This window comes from Ceratotherium simum, chromosome 33 (genome assembly GCF_057802395.1).
Source record: "Ceratotherium simum simum isolate JZ-2026a chromosome 33, ASM5780239v1, whole genome shotgun sequence".
Taxonomy (NCBI): Eukaryota; Metazoa; Chordata; class Mammalia; order Perissodactyla; family Rhinocerotidae; genus Ceratotherium; species Ceratotherium simum.
Genome location: NC_141932.1, coordinates 24,414,479 through 24,436,207, shown reverse-complemented (window position 1 = coordinate 24,436,207; position 21,729 = coordinate 24,414,479). Strand labels below are relative to the sequence as shown.

General features: G+C 37.4%; 1 protein-coding gene across 3 annotated transcripts; it reads left to right on the top strand.

Moving 5' to 3' along the window:
• The first annotated feature begins 767 nt into the window (after positions 1-767).
• On the top strand, positions 768-21,310 carry ZNF570 (zinc finger protein 570). 3 transcript variants are annotated; one of them, XM_087422117.1, is made up of 5 exons: positions 768-892; positions 2,021-2,192; positions 3,504-3,630; positions 3,974-4,069; positions 16,274-21,310. In XM_087422117.1, the coding sequence occupies exons 2-5, from the start codon at positions 2,088-2,090 to the stop codon at positions 17,629-17,631; spliced, it is 1,686 nt and encodes a 561-aa protein (XP_087278243.1). In that variant the 5' UTR covers positions 768-892; positions 2,021-2,087; the 3' UTR covers positions 17,632-21,310. The 3 variants fall into 3 exon arrangements, with proteins under 3 accessions (XP_087278243.1, XP_087278242.1, XP_087278244.1); XM_087422116.1 differs by having other exon boundaries at positions 769-1,276; XM_087422118.1 differs by lacking the exons at positions 768-892; positions 2,021-2,192; positions 3,504-3,630 and having other exon boundaries at positions 4,009-4,131.
• Positions 21,311-21,729: the final 419 nt, after the last annotated feature.

Below are 21,729 nucleotides of genomic sequence, written 5' to 3'. Positions count from 1 at the left end.
TATCCCAGCACCTCAGCATCTGGCACACAGTTAGGTGCTTTCTAATCAGATACCACAGGGGAGAATTCCCCATAGAAACCCGCATCCATTAGTCTAATCCTCAGAGTCTGTCACAGACACTATCATGTCACACTCCTACTCCACTCTCCACCAGTCATTCCCTTTCTATCATAGCACATTCTCATAGGCGACATCACAAATGTCACACACACAATAATAACACAAGCACACACAGTCACAGAATCGCAGCATGCCCACCCCAACACACAAAAGAATTTTACATAGTTACTCTCACAGAAACACACACAATGACAGAATCAAAGGGTCATGCACCAACTCACAAAATCACAGTCAGGTGACAGAAACTTGTTGTGAGGAGACAATAAAAACTTCAAATATAAACACTATTGTTCTAAGGGGACATAGAGTCAGAGTAAGGAGCCATGGAGCGCCAGCGGAGAGGTGTGATGGGGACGGCCTCTTTGGAGATGTGACATCTGTATCTGAATGTAAGGTGTAAGGGAACTTTGAAGATACCTGCAGAAGAGCCATTTTAGGAAGAGGGGACACATTCACACCCACCATCACCAAATCACAAATCCAAGAGCCATATGCAAATCGCGACACCTAGACCCCGCCCCTGCCCCTGTCTTCAAGGTAAACCAGTCCCGGAGCTAGAACGCCCGGGGGGGAGGCGGGACTGGGAGAAACTACAACGCGCACCTGCGCACTCTACTCCCTGCCCCCCCTCGACTTTTTCGGGTACCCTCGCTCAATTAGGAGCTCGCCCCTCACCCACTTTGCGCAGACGCGCGCGCACTAGCGCCCGCACACAGACCCCACCCCCCTGCGGCTGCCCCGCGGCTCGAAGTTCCCCGCCCGGGTTGCTAAGGTAGGAGGGCTCAGCGCTTGTGCCTGAGCACTTCAATCCCAACCGGCTCGTGTGCGGACCTAGGCTCGGAGCTGAGAGGATTCCGGGCTTCTGGGCTCCTTCTGCAAGGCAAGCGACAGGCCGGCGTTGCGAGCCCCCAGCGAGCTGCGCCTGGCTCGTTGGACTCTGCCGCGCCGCGGCGTTTTCTGATCTGGACTACATTTCCCAGTGGCCTCCGCGAGCGCTGGGCCGGCGGCCCCTTTGTGTCTCCGGAGGCCGAGTCGCTTCTTTCTGGGCCCGCAGGGGCTGGGCTCCATCCGACTCTGGGGCGGGAGGTGGGCCGGAGTGGAGATTGCCGGAGCCTTCGCGGCGGGGACGGGATCTGCCCGCAGTTCAGTTCTGCAGGTAGGGAGTGGGCTGACGAGTGGCCTGTGGGTCACCCGAACGCGAGAGCCCCTGGGCCCTCTGTGTGACTCTGCGTGTGACGCCGTGGTTGATGCCGTGCAGTGTGAGACTGTCACACGATGTGCGTGTACACGTGTCTGTGTGACTATGGGTGCGAGTGAGTCAATGGTTGGTGCCATAGAGTTTGAGGCTGTGGGTGGGGGTGTTCCCGAGCCCTAGGCCTCTTTGTGACTGGCGTGTGTGAGTGAGACCGTCGGTTGTGATACTCTAGTATTTGAGGCTTGGGAGTATGGGAGAGGGTGACCGTGTGAGCCTGTGCCTATACCCATGGCCACTGACTGTGATGTGTGTAAGACAGTGGTTGGCGCTGTGGTTTTTAAGAATTATTGAGTATTGGGGGCCGGGAGGGGGGGTTACTGAGTGAAACCGTGTGCCAGTGAAACTGTGTGTATCTTAAAGCTAGCCGAGTGATGACAATGTGCCACCAAGTTCGAGAACCACTGATCTATTGGAGAGGAGGAGTGTGGAGTCAGAAAGACCTTTATTTGATCCTGGTGCTGTTACTTATTGTGTCTCTTTATGTAAATAATTACATTCCTGGGAGTTTTTATTTGTAAAATCTAGAAAATCTCTGGTTGTAATAATAAATTAGGAAGTGATTTAGGCACGGGTTAAATTGTATACAAATTCTTAGGTCTCCATTATGCTTTCTCTCTAATGGAAAAAATGCTCGTCTCTTAACAGGACGAAAGCAAAGCTGAAAAATTCTAGGCTGGTGATTCTGGATGCTGCAAGGAAAGCCTGGTTTCTCATGTTCTCTTCTCCATCTCAGTCATCTAAGGACACTGCCATTTCCCAAGAGAAGAGCCAAGAGGAGGAAAGAATGGCTGTTGGACTTCTGAAAGCCATGTATCAGGTGAGCTGGTGTTTTCTCTTTTCTGAAATATTTTCCTGCTTTTCCAAACAAGCAGACTTGAACTTTCATTCTGCTGAAACTTTTCAGGGCAACCAATCATGTTACTTCTTAAAACTTTCCAGTGGATTCCCACTAAGTATTTTTGTCATTTATTAGAGGTCAAATATTTTAAGGTTAGCATTTAAGCTTCTTATATTAACATTGTAATTATTTTCATTGACTGTATAAATTAATTAATTATATATAAAAATATTTATACATTTTATTATATATATTTATATAAGCTAAGGAAAACGTTTTGGAAGCATATATACCAGATGAACCAACTCTTAACAGGAGCATTTTTAAAGCATATGAGGGGTATTATTGCTAGCATAGAGAGGGAGAAATTCACAAACTACTTCATATAATTAAATAAGAAAAAAGGTTACCGAGTGTTGAAAAACACTTTAAGAATTTTTATTCTGTAGAGACAGCTTCTTTAACTATGACAAAATTGTATCAAATGCCCAATAAAAGTCTTTTTTTGCCTTGACAGATTCACCACTTTTAATTTTATTTAAAAAAATTACATATACACATATACCCACACACATACCCACACACACACACACACACACACACACACACACACACACACACACACACATAACGGATGTTAGTTTCATCAGCAACTGGTCACGTTATAGAAACCTGGATCCAAGTTTTTAAGAACTTTCCCTAGCCCCTGTAGTCAGAAGCAGTATTACGAGTGGAACACCCATTTCTTTACGCAAAATTTAAGTACTCTGGATTAAAGTATTTGAGTTTTAATGGAACTGATTTGCTCTGCTTGGTCTAGCACAATTTTCAGAGATATAGCAAGCACTTTCTGGTCTCATTTTTAATCCTCTTATAGCTTCGTGAACTTTTCAAGCCCCTCATTTATTAATTAAGTTTATTCTGTGAATATTTGAATGCCTCATGTGTGCCCAAAACTGTCCAGAAACTGGGAGTATGGCAGTGACCAAAACAAAAACAGTCTGCCCTCATGGAGCTTACATCTCAGTGGAGGTGAGGGGCAGACAATAAATAACAAAATAATTATGTGCTGTGGAGAAAAATAAAGCAGGGTTAGGAGAATAGGGAATTAGGGGAGGGGCATTGCTATTTTTACAGAGAATGATCTGAGAAGTACAAAGCCCTGAGGGGGAACATTCTTGACATACATAAGGATGTAATATCAGAGGGAGGCCAGTGTGCCTGGGGCAGGACAAATTAGGTGAGTATGGTAAGAGAGGAGGTTATTTCACTTTGTTTATTTCATTTCAGGAGTTGGTGACCTTCAGAGATGTGGCTGTAGACTTCTCCCAAGAGGAGTGGGATTGTCTAAATTCTTCTCAAAGATGTCTGTACAGTAATGTGATGTTGGAGAACTACAGGATCTTGGTGTCACTGGGTGAGAATATCTTCTCCTTGTAGCATTGAGCTTCTACACATAAGGGGCCCTTGGCTACCACCATTGTAATTTTTGGATAGCATCTGCAGTTCTTGGCTGAATCTGAGGCTGAGTCTGCTGCCTGTGCCAAAGTGATGGTTTAATATTTGTGGAGTTAGCCGTGGACAGGTCTGTTATTAATCTATGTCTGAAGCTTAAGCTTCCCTATCCTTTGAATACCTGTCCTTTACACATTTTTCTCTGGCTTACTGTGAGCTTCCTCTTCCCTTATGATCAAAGGGTTGGATGTGAGTTCTGGGATATCCAAGACATGACCCAATTCTGTTTCTTTTCATCTATGCAGGACTTTGCTTTTCTAAGCCAAGTGTGATATTATTGTTGGAACAAGGGAAAGAGCCCTGGATGGTGAAGAGAGAGCTGGCAAAAGGCTTGTGCTCAGGTGAGTGAAGAGGAAATAGACAGGAGAAAGCTTTGCAGGTGACAGCTCAGCTTGACTCAAAGGTATCACCTCTTCACTCTTCTTTGTTGGCATGTTCTTCTTAAATGTTTTAGGTCTTAGTAGAAACTTTGGGCCTTTTAGAATGTTCTCCCAAATTTGTTATTCTTAACTCTCTCTCCTTTCACACTTTGCCCCCCCTTTCTAATAACTCATTTATGTGTTCTCTGAGTCCCCTTCCTTCCCAGTTTCATAATCCTCTTCCAGTCTTTAAAAAAATCTTTTCCTAATCTGATAAACTTCTGAGCTGTACAGGCAGCCGTAACTGGAGTACCAGGTTCAAATCCTGACACTTAGGAGCAATAAAATTTTGGGCAAGTTACTTAAGCTCTCTGTGCTTTTGTTTTGTCATCTGTAAAATGGGATAATACTTTTAAAGTGCTTTGATTAGTTTCTGTCTCATGTTATGAACTCAGTAGCTGTTAGCTGCTATTATATAGTCATGTGCTGCATAATGATGTTTCAGTCAATGACGGACCACATATATGACGATGGTCCCATAAGATTAGTACCATGTAGCCTAGGTGTGCAGTAGGCTATCCCATCTAGGTTTGTGTAAGTACACTCTGTGATGTTCACACAATGATGAAATCACCTAATGACGCATTTCTCAGGATGTATCCCCATCATTAAGTGACACGTGGCAGTAGTATCTCCAAATGCCTCATTTTTCTTTTAATGGTCCGTTCATTCATTCTTTCATTCCTGTAATCCACATTTATTGAATTTGTACTTTAAACAGGGTACTTGCAAGATGCTGGGTATCATACATCTATGTAAATAATCGAACAATTGATAGGCTAGAGGTATAGATACAATACAGCTGTAAATGGCATACATGAAAAGAAAGCTGACATAAAGGGAGCTCAGAGAAAGAGGTGAGAAGCAGAGGAGTCTGGGTAACTGGGAAGATGATGGTCTTTAACAAAAACACAGGTCAGAAGCTAGAAAACATTGGAAGGAGAAGAGATGAAGAGTTTAGTTTGTGGTGTAGGAAGGATTTTCAGATAGGCATAGAAACCATTAAGGTAAAATGGAGGACTAAAGGTCAGAAGAAAATTAGGGTTATTGTAAACACCTCTGTCAACACCACTCCCCAACTCACCCCCCCTTCCCTTTCCCCAGTCTTTTATGTCCTTGTTCAGTTTTCTAAAAAAAAATTTCTGTGTGGTACTGTAGTGTCAAAGAATATATGGTTAAATTTTATTTGTTAATTGTTGTTATTAAATAAATAATACACACATAAATATATATTACGATATATATGTAGTTTAAATAATAATAGAACAAAAACCCATGTACCTTCTTCTTAGCTTAAATAGAAAATTGTCAATGTCATTTTAGGCCCTTGAGGGGCCCTGCCTAATAATGTATCATTCCCTGCCCACGGCCCATCCCGACCCCTCACTGGGTCACCATTGTCCTACACTTCTGCGTATCATTTCTTGGCTTTTCCTCATATTTGTGCCATATATCCTTAAACAAAATATTTATATTTGCATATTTTCAACTGTTTTATGCATGGAATCATATTATACATGTTATTCTGACTTTTTTTTTAACTCAAAATTATATTCCTGAGATTCATCCATATTGATTTTAGTAGCTATGGTTCATTGAATTTTTTTTTCCTTCTGAAATATAATGTATTCCACTGTGTAAACCACAATTGATCCATTGAAGGTCATTTGAGTTGTTTCAGTTTTATGCTATTAAACATGTTACTGCTAGGAACCTTATTATATGTGGCTGCTGGTGCGCATATGCTGGAGTTCATGTAGAGGATATAGCCAGGAATTTACTAGATAATGCTATTTTACTTTACAAAGTGCTTGTACTAATTTACATTTCTAAAAGCTGTGTGTGAGAGTATTCATTGCTCCACACTCAGAGTTGACAAATTGAAAAAATTTTTGCCAACTTGTTGGGTGTAAAATATTATCTCCTTATCCTTGCCATCTGAATTTCCTTGAGAACTAGAGAAATTGGGCATCTTTTCCTATTTATAATGGCCGTTTGGATTTCCTCTTCTGTAAAGTGCCTGCTCAAGTCTTTAGCCCATTTTTGGGAAGGTTGTCTTTTATATATACATTTGTAGTTTATATTTTTGACTTGGATATTTTGTTTTAAGAAACCTTTCTGTATTCTGAAGTCCTATAGATATTCTCAAATTGTCTTCTAAAGATTTTCCTTTTATATTTAGGTCCACAATCCGGTTGAAATTGATTTTTGAGATTGAAATAAGAATTTAGTTTCTCTGCTTTATGAAAAACCAAATGTCCCAGACATTTATTGAAGAAATGAGCTCTCTTTGCTTGTTGTTCTGCATGTTACCTCAGGTTATAGTAAATTTATGGGTCTGATTTTGAGTTCTATCCCATTCCATTGATCTCTATTTCCTTATGTCAGTACCACACTGTCTTAATTAAAATACTTTATTATAAAACAGTATCTGTTAGAGCAAGGCCCTACACCTTGTTTATGTTCTTTAGAATTTCTTGTTTGCCCTTTGACCATCTAAATAAAGTTTAGGGTCAGCTTGCCAGTTTCCACCAGAGAACAAAAAAAAGCTATTGGCTTTTGATTCAAATTTTATTTATTCTATATATCAATTTTGGAAACTTTTCTCTTTGTAAACTTCATTTATCTCTCCATTTATTTAGGTTTTAAAATTCCCTTCAGTATGTTTTATAATTTTCTCCATAAAGGCCATGCACATCTTCTGTTAGATTAATTCCTAGGCATCTTAGTTTTGTTGCTGTGTTAAATGTTGTCTATATGTTCTATTTGTTGCTCATATATAGAGATGAAGTTAACTTTTATACATTGACCTTATATCTAGCAATATTGCCAAGCTCTCTCATTAATGCTAATAATTTTTAGATTTCTTTGGATTTTTTTCTGTGGGCAGGCATATCTGTGAATAATGGGAGTTCTTTCATTTAAAATTTTTGTGCTCTGAGTTTCTTTTTCCTCTTGCCCTGTCTGAGATCTCCAGTATAATATGAGTGGAAGTACTGATAAGGGCATTCGTGTCCACTTCTGGTCTCAATGAGAGTGCTTTAGTATCTTGTTGTTAATAGCTCTGACAGTTAAAGGTGTTTTGGTAGATACCCTTTCATTCCTGTTTGCTAGAGTTTTAACAAATGGTTTTCTATATCTGTAGATGATTAGACGCTTTTTAGTTTTTTCATCTATTAATGTGGTGAATTGTATATTACATTTTTAATGTTGAACCAACCTTGTATTCCTGAGACAAACCCCTCTTTATATATCTTTTTCATTCATAGCTGGTTGCTATTTGCCAGTATTTTCTTAGGTTTTTTGCATCTGTGTTTATCAGTGAGATTAGCCTTCAATTTTCCCTTCATGTACTTATCTTGTCAGATTTTGACATCAAGGTTGTCCTAGTCTCATAAAATCTGTTGGTAAGTATTCCTCTTTTTCTTCCTTAGAAGAATTTGTGTAAAATTAAAATTATTTGTTTTTTGAATGTTTGGTAGAACTTTTGTTTGTCTTGGCCTAGGAGTTTTCTTGAGAAAAGACTTTAATAATTCAATTACTGTTGTTATAAGATTGTATGTTTTCTATTTCTCCTGTACTGATGGAGTTATGGTATTTTTTCTACAAGTTAATACTTCTCGTATAAGTTTTCAGATTTATTAGATAAAGCTGTCCATTATTTTCTCTTCTCTAATGTTGCTAGTATATGTAATTTTGACCTCTATTTCCTTCCAAAAAGGGAGAAACGAATCTTTCCAGGGGTTTATCAGTTTTTGGTTGTTTGCAGACATTTTTCACTTCACTGATCCTCTCTAATTTACCTTTTTGAAAATTTCATGTATTTCTCCTCTTTATTATTTCATTCTTCCTACATTTATTTATGCTATTCTCTCTTTTTTTTACTTTTAAAATTAGAGTATTCATTGTTTTTGAGGCTTTCTCTTTTCTATTGTAAGCATTTAAGACTATATTAGGAGCATATTCTGCATGTTTTGGTATGTAGTATTTTTGTTATCATGTATATCTAAGCATTTTCTAATTTCCATTGATTTCTTCTTGACCTATGAATTATTTGGAAGTTTTAAGTTCCAAATTTAAGTTTTTTCTTTGGTTTAACTACATTGTGGTTAGAGGATGTGGTCTGTTTAATATGCATTCTTTGAAATTCTTTGAAACTTGTTTTATATCTTAGGGGTTAATTTTGGTAAGTATGCTGTGTGTCCTGGAAAATAATGTCTGTTTTCTGCTTGTGGAGTACAGCATTTGGTATATGTTCATTGGGCTGAGCTCATTAGTTTTAGTGGTCAAATCTGTGTCTTTATTGATTTAAAAAAAAATCTCTTTGAGCAGTCAATTACAGGGAGACATGTTAAAAACTTCTACTTTGATGGTTAATACATAAATTTTTTTGTAATTCTGACAACTGGTTCTTTATATTCTGACGATGTTTTATTAGACATATGTTTTTGGAATTGTCTTATCTTTCTGGTGAATCCTTCCATATATTATTGTTACCCTCTTTAAATCTGGTGATGATTCTTCCCTTAACTATTCTTTTTTTTTGTGAGGAAGATCAGCACTGAGCTAACATCCATGCCAATCCTCCTCTTTTTGCTCAGGAAGACTGGCCCTGAGCTAACATCTATTGCCAATCCTCCTCCTTTTTTTCCCCAAAGCCCCAGTAGATAGTTGTATGTTATAGTTGCACATCCTTTCTAGTTGCTATTTGTGGGATGCCGCCTCAGCATGTCCGGACAAGTGGTGCTTTGGTGCGCGCCCGGGATCCGAACCCAGGCTGCCAGTAGTGGAGCGTGCGCACTTAACCGCTAAGCCACGGGGCTGGCTTAACTATTTTGCTTGATATTAATATACCTATATTAGCCTTTTTTGGTTAATATTTACTTGGTATAGTTTTTTCCACTCCTTTACTCTCTTACTTTCTGTGTGTTTCTCTTGTAAACAGTATATAGCTAAACTTTTTTTTAGTCTAGTCTGATAATCTTTATCTTTTAACTAAATGATGGTAGTTAACACGTTTTTTGGTATTACTAATAGAATTGGATTTATTTCCACCATCTTATTTTCTTTTATAAGTTCTGCTTTTTCCATTTTGTCTTATTTCTTGACTTTTTCTCCATCTGCTAATTTGAAAGTTATATAGTCTATTTCTGTGCTTGAATTGGTTACCTTAGAAAATTTAACATTTATAATCACCTTAACAAAATCTAAAGTTAATCCTGGGCCGGCCCCGTGGCTTTGCGGTTAACTGCACGCGCTCCGCTGCTGGCAGCCCGGGTTCGGATCCCGGGCGCGCACCGCTTCTCCGGCCATGCTGGGGCCGCGTCCCACATACAGCAACTGGAAGGATGTGCAGCTATGACATACAACTATCTACTGGGGCTTTGGGGGGAAAAAATAAATAAATAAAATCTTTAAAAAAAAATAAAATAAAAAAAAATAAAGTTAATCCTTATGTTTATTTTCCTCTCTTAAAAATATGAGAACCTTAGAATATTTTAACTTCACTTACCCTCATTTCGGTTCTTATTTCTTTTTTCTTTTTTTTTTTTTTTAAAGATTTTATTTGTTTTCCCCCAAAGCCCCTGTAGATAGTTGTATGTCATAGCTGCACATCCTTCTCGTTGCTGTATGTGGCACGTGGCCTCAGCATGGCCGGAGAAGCGGTGCGTCGGTGCACGCCCGGGATCCGAACCCGGGCTGCCAACAGTGGAGCGCACGCACTTAACCGCTAAGCCACCGGGCCGGCCCCAAGGTTCTTATTTCTTTTAATCCCATAAACTACTATTTTGTTTCATGAGGTTATAAAATTAGACTATTATTTTGTTTAGTAAGTGCTGTTTAGATTTACCCATGTTTCATTTTCTTTTCTTTTTTCACAATTCTTTCATATATCCCAAAACTTTTTCCTAAATCAAATCCTTTATCCATAAATATACTATTTACATAAGCTGTTTTGTTATTGTTATTACTTTGCTCATTTGTTTTATAATTTATTTTGCTATGATGCATATGTGCATCATGTATATACAATACATACAATATATATATACAATCATAAATTGACAGTTACTATTTTTATCAGCACCTTAAAAGATACCATTCCATACTTTTTTTTTTTTTTTTTTTGGTGAGGAAGATTGGCCCTGAGCTAACATCTGTTGCCAATCGTCCTCTTTTTCCTTGAGGAAGACTGTCCCTGAGCTAACAACATCTGTGCCAGTCTTCCTCCATTTTGCATGTGGGATGCTGCCACAGCATGGCACAATGAGTGGTGTGTAGGTCCGCGCCTGGGATCGGAACCTGTGAACCCCCAAAGCAGAGCATGCAAACTTAACCACTATGCCACCAGGCCAGACCCACATTCCATACTTTTCTGGCTTCTGTTGTTGCTATTGAGAAGTCAGTTCTCACTAATATTTTCTTCCTTGCTACTTTTAAAAATTCCTTCTCCTTGCCCTTGTTATTCTATATTTTCACTATGATGTATCTAAATGTAAATTTCATTTTAGTTGCTCTACTTGGGATTTATTATGATTCTTGTATCTGACCATTCTAGTCTTTAATGGCTTCTGGGAAGTTATCTGTGGTTATTTCTTCACATAGTGCCACTCCCCTAGTCTCTGTATTTTCTTTTCCTAAAACTCTCCAGGGATAAATTGATGCTCCTAGCTTCAGTTCTCCCTTACTTACTTGAGAGTGCCTTCTGGAGTCTTTTTGACCTCTGAGAGTTTATCTTAATTTCTTCCGGCTTTGCAACACATCTAAAAAGATATTTTCTACATTTTATACAACATTTTAAGTTTTTTTTTAACCGGGCAGGTTTGTCGTTATACCTAGTCTGCTATATTGCTGGACAGGGATCCTATGCAGTACTGAAAGCATCTGGCTACTCACTGCCATGTTGCTCCCTCTAACTGTATACCCATATACACTCCCTCTGATGAGAAAGAGTGCATCGACACCTTTTGATAACATGATAGATTAAATATAATTCCACAATGTGTTTTCCCAATTTACATTGCTTTGAATATATATTTATAAAGTTGAATATATGAATATATTAAATGTATGAATATTTGTAAAGTTTCTTCCTTATTAAGGATTTTATTATTTTGCTTATATTAAAAACAGATTAAAACATTTTTTTTAATTTTGGTGAAATACATGTAACAAAATTTACTCTCCTAACCATTTTTAAGTGTATATAGTTCAGTAGCATTAAGTACATTGATATTGTTGTGCTGCCATCACCAGCATCCTTCCACAGAACTCTTTTCATCTTGTGAAATTGAAACTCTATACCCATGAAATAATTCCCCATTCTCCCTTTCCCCAGCCCCTGGCAACCACCATTCCACTTTTTCTCTATGAATTTCATTACTTTAGGTACCTCATGTAAGTGGACTCATACAGTTTGCCTTTTTGTGACTGGCTTATTTTGCTTAGTATAATGACCTCAAGGTTCATTCATGTTGTAGCATATGTCAGAATCTCCTCCTTTTTTAAAGCTGAATAATATTCCATTTTGTGTGTGTGTGTGTGTGTATATATATATATATATATATATATATATATATATATAGCACATCTTCTTTATGCATTCATCAGTTGATCGACACTTGGGTTCCTTCCATCTTTTGGCTATTGTGAATAATGCTGCTATGAACATGGGTGTACGTATATCTTTTTGAGACTTTGTTGTCAGTTCTTTTGGGTATATACTCAGAACTAGAATTACTGGATCTTATGTTAGTTCTATTTTTAATTTTTTGAGGAACTACCATATTGTTTTCCACAGCAGCTCTACCATTTTATATTCCCACCAATAGTGCACAAGTGTTGCAATTTCTTCAAATTTTCACCAACACTTATTTTCCTTTTTTTAAATAGTGGCCATCCTAATGGCTATGAAGTAGTATCTCATGGTTTTGATTTGCATTTCCCTAGTGATTAGTGATGTTGAGTATCTTTTCATGTGATTGTTGTCGATTTGTATATCTTCTTGGGAGAAATGTCTATTCAAGTCCTTTGCCTACTTTTAATTGTGTTTTTGTTGAGTTGTAGGAGTTCTTTACATATTCCAGATATTAACCCCTTTTCAGATAAGTGATTTACAAATAATTTCTCCTGTTCTGTGGGTTGCCTTTTCACTCTGTTGATTGTGTCCTTTAATGCACAAAAGTTTTTAATTTTCGTGAAGTCCGATTTGTCTGCTTTTTCTTTTGTTGTCTGTGCTTTTGGTATCATAAGAAGAAATCATTGCCAAATCCAGTGTCATGAAGATTTTGTCTAAAGCTTTTGTCTATTTTGTCATGAAGATGTTTGCTTCTGGAGTATTTTAGTTTTAGGTCTTAACATTTCCTCCTCTTCAATTTTTTGGAAGAGTTTGAGAAGGATTGGTGTTAAATGTGTGATAGAATTCACCACTGACATTATCTGGTCCTAGCCTTTTCTTCGTTGGGAGGTTTTTGATTATTGATTTAATTGCTTTGCTAGTTATGGTCTGTTCAGATTTTCTATTTCTTTATGATTCAGTCTTGGTAGGGCAAATTCTTAGAATTTGTCCATTTTATCTAGTTTATCCAATTTGTTGGCATACAGTTGTTCATAGTACTCTCTTACAATCCTTTTTATTTCTGTAAAATTGGTGTAATGTTCCCTCTTTCATTTCTGATTTTATTTGAGTCTTTTCTCTTTTTTTCTTAGTCCATCAACTATCATCAGTTTTGTTGATCTTCTTGAAGAACCAACTGTTGGTTTTGTTGATTCTGTCTATTGTTTTTCTATTCTCTATTTTGTTTCTCTCTGCTTGAATCTTTATTATTTCCTTCTTGTAGCTTTGGGTTTAGTTTGCTCTTTTTCTAGTTTGCTAAGATGTAAAGTTAGGTTGTTGATTTGAGGTCTGTCTTCTTTTTTAATGTAAACATTTACAGCTGTAGATTTCCCTCTTAGCATAGCTTTTGATGCATTCCATAAATTTTGGTATGTTGTGTTTTTATTTTCATTTGTCTCAAGATGTTTTTTAACTCCGCTTGTGATTTCTTTTTTGACCCATTGGTTTTTAAAGTATGTCTTGTTTAATTTCCACACATTTGTGGATTTTTCAGTTTTTATTTTGCTATTGATTTCTAGTTTCATTCCATTATGATTGGAAAAGATCCTTTGTATGATTTCAGTCTTTTAAAATTCATTAAGGCTTGTTTTATAGGCTAACTATAGTCTGTCCTGGATCATGTTTATTTTTTTGATGAACTTAAGGAATTAAAAAAAAATTCTTGCATTAAGTTTGCCAAACTGCAAACTCTAGAGAACACTGCTCGACAAGACTGTGCTCATTTCGTACACCAGCCACAAGTTTGAGGATTCTCAGGGCCGCTCTCAATTCTAAGAAGCTGGCTACAAATTTGGGGGTGCCTCAGGTTTGATAGTTCACTAGAATGACTCACAGAACTCAGGAAAGAGCTATATTATGATTACAGTTTTATTGTAACAAAGGATACGAATCAGACCCAGCCAGAAGGAGAGACACCAAGGGTGAGGTCTGGGCGGGTTGCAAACGTGAAGTTCCTGTTGTTCTCAGGGGATCTCCAGACATCTCAGTATTCAAAAGAACATTGTCAACCAGGGAAGCTCTCTCAAGCTTCAGTGTCCAGAGTGTTTTTGTTTGTTTCATTATGTAGGCATGATTGAGTGAATCATTGCCCAATGTGACTCCATCTCCAGCACTCCTGCCCTTGCTCAAAGTCAGACTGATATCATGATGGCTCAAAGCTCCAACTCTCTAATCATATGGTTGGTCTTTCTGGCATGGCTAGCCTCCATCCTGAGTCATCCGATTAGCAGAAAATATCTAGGGCCACATCATGAGTCACCTTATTAGTATAAACTATTAGGTGTGGTCCAAGGGGCTCACCATGAATAACAAAGACACTCCTTCCAGGAGTTTAGAGGATACCTCCTGGGAACAAGGGACAAAGGCCTCCAAATTCTTTATTACACAATTCTTTTAAAAAATCATGAGGCTCTGATTGTAATTGAATGGATGTAATAGATAAATTTAGTGAGAGTTAATGGTTTTACATTCTTCATATATGAAAGCAAAGTGTGCATTTTCTCCCTTTATTCAAAAATTTGGGGGGTTTCTAATTTGAAATTAGAAAATTTCATTAGAATTGTAAAGCTTTTGCTCATTTCTTGTAAGGTTTATTTCTAGGGTATTTTCCCTCTTCATTATTGTCTTCAATGTTAAAGGTATCTTCTGAGGTTATTTTCTTTATGCTTTCTTCTATTGCTTTCTAAAATTGCAAAATAATACATTCTTATTTGAAAAAAATAATATAAATAGTACAATAATCTCCCCCATAGCATCTACATTCTATTGTGTGCCTTTTATTTATCTAATGATTCATTTGTGGTGTTTTGCAAGTCACAACATATACATGATTCTTTTTAATGGTTACTATTATTAGCCATTGTTGTTATTAATTATTTTTGTGACGTTTCTTGACTAATATATTCCAATACTATTTATGTTATTTTGGTAGTGTATTTTATTCTTTTCAGTATAAATCATTAAACAAGTTGATTTTTATTATAACTTTTAATTTAATATCATGTGCCAGTAATGTTCTCAGCCCTGATATTTTTTTTTTGCTTACATTTGCTCCTTCTTAATCTCTTTTGCTTTCTTCTCTTTTCCCAAATATCTTAATGTTGTAGTTCTCTAGGATTCATTCCTGACTCCTTTCTCTTCTCTTTATCTACACTCATTCTCTTGATAATATAGTCTCTTTAAATACCATCTATATGCTGGCAACTCCTAATTTAAAATCTCTATTCCAGACCTCTATCTTCAACCCAGTCTCATGTGTCCATCTGCTTTCTCAGCATTTCCATCTCAAAGTCTAAAAGACGCCTTAAGTTTATTATGTTCAAAACTGAGCTCCAGGTCTTCCCTACCTCACCACCTAAACCTGCTGTATGCATGGCCTTTCCCATCACTGTTGATGCCTGTTCCATCCGTCCATTGCTCAGACCCTAAACTTTGAAGGCATGCTTGTCTTATCTCTTTCTATTACATTTCATCTCCAGTCTTCCAGTCTTTCAGGGTATCCTCTTGGTTTTTCCTACAAATTCACCTAGAATCTGACTACCTTGCTATACCTCCACTGATATCTTTCTGGTTTGAATCATCATCTCTCACCTGGATTACTACAATCATAGGTCCCCATACTTCTCCCCTTACCCCTGCCTTCCAGTATTTTCATTAAACCGTAACTAGATATCACTCCTCTCCTCAAAACACTTCAGTAGCTCTCCATCCCACTCAGAGTAAAAGCCAAATTCCTTAGGAGGCCTATAAAGCTTAAATAATCTAGTTAGCCTTGCCTCCTGACTTCATCTACTACTACTTACTCCTCTCCAGCTGCACTGGCCTTCTTGCTATTTCTCAAACATATCAAACATGCTTCTACGTTTAGGCTGTTTATTCTGCCTAGAATGCTCTTTCTCCAAATATCTAAATGACTAACTTTATCTCCTTCAAATCTTTGCTTAAATATTAACTTATTAATGATTCCTTCCTTTGACTTCACCTGCATTCCTGATCTCTCTTATGCTGCTTTTCTTTTTCTGTAGCACTTAGTACCTTCTAACATACAATAAAATTTACTTATTAAGCATTTATTTCCTGTCTTCCCCAAGAATATAAAGTCCATGAAGGTAAGGATGTTTGTTTTGTTTACTATGATATGGAAAGCGTCTAGAACAGCACAAGGTTCAATGACTGTTCTTGAAATAAGCAACTATAAGAATGGAGGTTATTTTAGTGCCTGTATTATTCATACATGCATAAAATTATAACCAAGTCCAACCACCTCCATAATTTCTTCTTGACCTGAGATTTACCTTACTGGTTTTCTTATAATTCTAATCATTCCTTCTCAAGTTTCTGTCTGACCTATTTTAAATTTCTGTTCTTGCACACTTCAGAACTACAAAAGCCAATGTTCTTGTGGGTTTTATTTGGTATTAAATTCATATACTTCACTTTATAAATGTACTTTCATAAATGTACCTTCAGGTACATAAGAGAGGAAACATTTTTTTCTTATTATTTTTCAGGCTGGGAATCTATGTGTGAAACTGAAGAATTAACCCCAAAGCAGGACATTTATGAAGCACAATCATCTCAGAAGATAATAGAAAAACTTACAAGCTGTGGCCTTGAGTACTCCAGTTTGAGAGAAGAATGGAAATGCGAGGGCCATTTTGAGAGGCAACTGTTGAATCAGAAAGCATGTTTCAAGGAAGAGACAATCACTCATGAAGAAGCCCTTGTTGATGAAAGAGGACAAGAATATAACAAATCTTGGGGAAGTTTTCATCCGAACACACTACTTCATACACAAGAGATAATTCCCAAAGAGGAGAAAGTACATAAATATGACACACATAAGAAAAGCTTTAAAAAAAATTTAATGGCCGTTAAGCCCAAGAGTATGTATACAGAGAAGAAACTTTTGAAATGTAATGACTGTGAAAAAGTCTTCAGCCAGAGCTCATCCCTTACTCTTCATCAAAGAATTCATACTGGGGAGAAACCCTATAAATGTGTAGAATGTGGGAAAGCTTTCAGCCAGAGATCAAATCTTGTTCAGCATCAGAGGATTCATACTGGAGAGAAACCGTATGAATGTAAGGAATGTAGGAAAGCCTTCAGTCAGAACGCACACCTAGTTCAGCATCTGAGAGTTCATACTGGAGAAAAACCTTATGAATGCAAGGTATGTAGGAAAGCCTTCAGCCAGTTTGCCTACCTTGCTCAACATCAGAGAGTTCATACTGGAGAGAAACCCTACGAATGTATTGAATGCGGGAAAGCATTTAGCAATAGATCATCCATTGCTCAACACCAGAGAGTTCATACTGGTGAGAAACCTTATGAATGTAATGTCTGTGGGAAAGCATTTAGCCTTCGTGCATACCTTACTGTACATCAGAGAATACATACTGGAGAGAGACCATATGAGTGTAAGGAATGTGGGAAGGCCTTCAGCCAGAATTCACACCTTGCTCAACATCAAAGAATTCATACTGGAGAAAAACCTTATAAATGTCAGGAATGTAGGAAAGCATTCAGCCAGATTGCCTATCTTGCTCAACATCAAAGAGTTCATACTGGAGAGAAACCCTATGAATGTATTAAATGTGGGAAGGCTTTTAGCAATGACTCATCCCTTACTCAACATCAGAGAGTTCATACTGGAGAGAAACCTTATGAATGTAATGTTTGTGGGAAGGCTTTTAGTTACTGTGGATCCCTTGCCCAACATCAGAGAATTCATACTGGAGAGAGGCCCTATGAATGTAAGGAATGCAAGAAAACCTTCAGGCAGCATGCACACCTTGCTCATCATCAGCGAATCCATCTTGGGGAGTCACTGTCACCACCCAATCCAGTCAATCACCAAGTCCTATAGACCCTATCTCATCAATATTTCCAGAATTTATACTCTTTTCTCTATCTCTAATGTTGTCACCCTGGTCTAAAATTCATCTCACCTGGATCATTGCTGTAACTTTCTAATAGGTCTTCCTGTATCAACTTTTGGTCCCATTAAATTCATTTCCCATCATGCAACGAAACTGATCATTTTGAAGTATGAGAATACACACATCACTGCCTCCAGTTAAAACTTTTTTTGGCTTGCTATTGTTCTTAAGCTAACGTTCACAGTCTTTAAAATTATCTGTGAGGCGCTTCATTATCTGGTCTTATATACCTTTCAGCCTTATTTTTTTATTCCAGTCTCCCTCTCTGGGCACTAGGCACTTCCCCGGACTAAGAGCTTAGATTTGGACAATCATAGCCCCACCACTGCTGTGGCATTGTGTGACTTTGAGTAATTTGCTTGTCTTATCTAAACCTCAGGGTTTTTTAAATTTTTAAAATAGGGGTAAAGGATACTGTATTGTAGAAATGTGAGTATTAAATGAAATAGTGTCTGTTGTAGACTGACGCATATTAAGTAAGAAATTTGCATGTAAGGTATTTCACATAATGCATCAAATATAGCAGATATTGAGTAAATAATAATAGCTAATGTGTGTTGAGTGCCTACTATGCACCAGGCACTGTTCTGCATACTCAGCATTTAGTAACTCATCTATTCCTCACACTAAAACAAGATTCCATAGTGGACAAAGTAGAACATCCCTGGCAAGCAGCAGGTCAAAATTGGGAAAACCTAAAAATTTTGGAACATAAGTGGGAGCCTTTGTACTCTAGGTGAGTAATCAGTATAGACACAAGTAGTAGAATTAATAACACTTAGAACCAGTTTTAGCAAGTTTCTAAAGAGAATGAATTGGATAAACCAATTAAAATAAAGAAAATGAGGATTCACTGAGAAGAATACAGGACTTACATTTAGATAAAGAAATGAATAGAGAGTATTGCAATTAAGTCCAAAAAACCAATAAACATAGAAATTCATACTGTCCCATAAAAAGGCACCAGGCGTAGGTAATTGTATGGGTAAATCTTAGGAAATTTCAAAAGGATTTAAACTGTTCCATACCATAGGAAAAATATAAAGTTTATAATTTTTTTATTCACTGGTTGTAAAATTGAAAGCAAAAGGGGATTGAGGGAAGAAAACTGCAGACAAATATATACATATAGGCCTGCATTCATTCAGTGAATATTGAGTAGCTACTCTTTGCCAGACACTGTTTTAGGCATGAAGAGACAACAATGATCAATACAAAGACCATGGCCTCATGGAGTTAAATTCCAGAGGCTGAGATAGTTAATACAGGCATACCTTGTTTTACTGTGCTTTGCTTTATTGTGCTTTGCAGATATTGCATCTTATACAAGACCCTCCATCAACAAAAAGATTACAACTTACTGAAGGCTCAGATGACGGTTAGCATTTTTTAGCAATAAAGTATTTTTAAATTAAGGTACGTACCTTGTTTTTTTGGACGTAGTGTTATTGCACACTTAATAGACTACAGTGTAGTGTAAACATAATTTTATATACTCTGGGAAAACAAAAAGTTCATGTGACTTGCTTTATTGCAATCTTTGCCTTATTGTGGTGGTCTGGAACCAAACCCACGATATCTCTGAGGTATGCCTGTACTTAAATATAAAACAACAAATTTTCTAAACCCAGAAAACTGAAGAAGAATAAAAAAGTTGAGGAGTATATAAATCTAGGTTGAAGAGCCTCAAGATAATAAAGTTATCAGTTATTCCTAATTAACAAATTCACTGCATTTCCAACCAAAATTCCTCAATGGGCCTTTTTGCCCTTTAACCTCACAACTTTGTTCTAAAATTTATCTATGAAGTATGAAATCAAGAACAGCAAGAAAATTATTGAATCTGATCTGTCTGTAGAGATTTTGCATATGATAAAGATGGATCATACTATTAGAGAAAGGATGTGTTTGGGGGTATTCGTACAGTACTGTTGGAAGTGGTTGTGTTTAGGATAATTTGGCAATATCTAGTAACATTGAAGATGTGGATACTCTTTGACCCAGCAGTTCTACACTTAAACCTCTACGGAGTCTCTCCTCATGTGTTCAGAGAGATGTGCATGAAAGTCCTCTTTAGAATTGTTGGTGAGAAGGAAGTTTAAAGCAATCAAAATAACCATTAGGGTGAATGTAAGTTAAAACCCAAGTTAAAATGAATGAACTAGAGATAATTCTATCAACATGCATAAATCTTAAAAACAATACTAATGAAATTGAACTAGAGACTATTTTGTATGATATGGTACCACTTATTTATATAAAGTTTGAAGACATGCAAATCACTGCTATGTACATTTTCCATGGCTAAATACCATATAGAAATAGTGTAATAACATTCATGGAAATAATCATCAAATGCAGAACAGTGGTGGCCTCTGGGGAGGGAGAAAAATGAGATTAAGGAAAAGATGCAAAGGGAGATATCTTTTAATCATTTATTTCTTTAAAAATTAAGCAGATATGGCCAATTCTTATAGATTGATAAAGCTGGTTGTGGGTTTATAGGTAGGTTCTTATTCTCTGTATCTTTCTGTATATTTAAACTATTTCATAATAAAAAAATAAAAGACAATGTTTGCTTTTGTCAGTTATTAACTTATTGTACCTCAGGTGTGCCACTGATGTTCCCATCCATATTCACCATTCTCTTCAGAAAGAAGCTCACAAATAATTGACTTCCAGATGTAATCATTGTTAACAATTTGGTGATTATCCTTTCACGTGTCAGTGTTTTGAAAATGACTGTATTTTTACATTGAGGGTTTTATAACCTACTTATTACAAGTTTTTTAACCATTGTTCTTTTCTCCACCCAGCTTTATTGAGGTATGATTGACAAAATTCCATATATTTAAGGTGTTGTCTTTACATGAGTACAGCCGTGTTTGGCCGCTCCATTGACCTACAGCCACCAGCACAAAAAGAAATACAAAGCTGCTTTCTGTGTGGTGGGAACTGGCCTTTTCCCGGGAACTGGCCTTTCCCCCACGGAGAGAGTTGCAAGTTGTAACATTTCAAGGCTCTTGGAGCGCATAGCCCAGAATGGACTGGCCATCTGTGCCGGGCTGAGACGATAACCAAAGAGAACAATGCACGTACACAACTACTGGGCTGGGACGTTAGCCAGGGGCCTCAGTGCACGTACGCCACTGATAACCATTTGTGCATGGAAACACTAAATGCTTGCTCTGCAAACTCTGTAATTGCTTACTCTGAAAATTACTGATGGTATAAAAACTGCTGGAAACTGAGACCCGGGGAGAGTTCCACCTGTGGAAGGGACACCTTGCCCAGGACGTGTGATCCTTGCCCAGCCGCGTCGATTGACAGGGCTCTCCCGGCACTGGGGTGTGAATGTTGTGAGTAATTGATTTGATGTGAAGTAATTGATTTGATATGAAGTAATTGATTTGATGTGTTCTCTTTTCGGTCAACCTGGTGTTTCTCTTTCTGGTTGATTTGTGTCATTTCTCTTCAGCTGATGTGGATGTTTTCCCTTTCCAGTCGGGCTGATGTTTTTTCCCTCTTAATACTTGACCTATTCGGATCTGTTTGCAGACTATCGCCTTTACTATCCTCTATATAATAAAATATACCTTCAGTCTGTTTGGAGTGGAAAGTGTCTTTTACATCTCCGATCGAATCCTCGAACCTCTCATAACAGGTGTACAACATGATGTTTTGATATATTTATACATTGTGAAATGATGACCACAATCAAGCGAGTTAGATCCATCATCTCACATAGTAACCAATTTTTTGCATGTGTGGTGAGAACACTTGAGATCTACTCTGTTCTGCAAATTTCAAGTATACAATACATTATTATTAACTACAGTTACCATGCTGTACATTATGTCTTCATAACTTATTCATCTTATATGTGAAATTTATACCCTTTGGTCAATATCTCCCCTTTCCCCCACCTCCAGCCTCTGGTAACCACCATTCTCTCTGTTACTATGAGTTCAACCTTTTTTTTAAGAGTCCACATGTAAGTGAAATCATATGATATTTGTCTTTCT

What these genes read in the sequence shown, in the direction of transcription:
- ZNF570 (XM_087422117.1), top strand. Translation starts at nt 2,088, where the DNA reads ATGTTCTCTTCTCCATCTCAGTCATCTAAGGACACTGCCATTTCCCAA. An exon ending in CAGGATCTTGGTGTCACTGG is followed by an intron (nt 3,631 to 3,973) that starts GTGAGAATATCT and finishes TCATCTATGCAG; the next exon opens with GACTTTGCTTTTCTAAGCCA. An exon ending in GGCAAAAGGCTTGTGCTCAG is followed by an intron (nt 4,070 to 16,273) that starts GTGAGTGAAGAG and finishes ATTATTTTTCAG; the next exon opens with GCTGGGAATCTATGTGTGAA.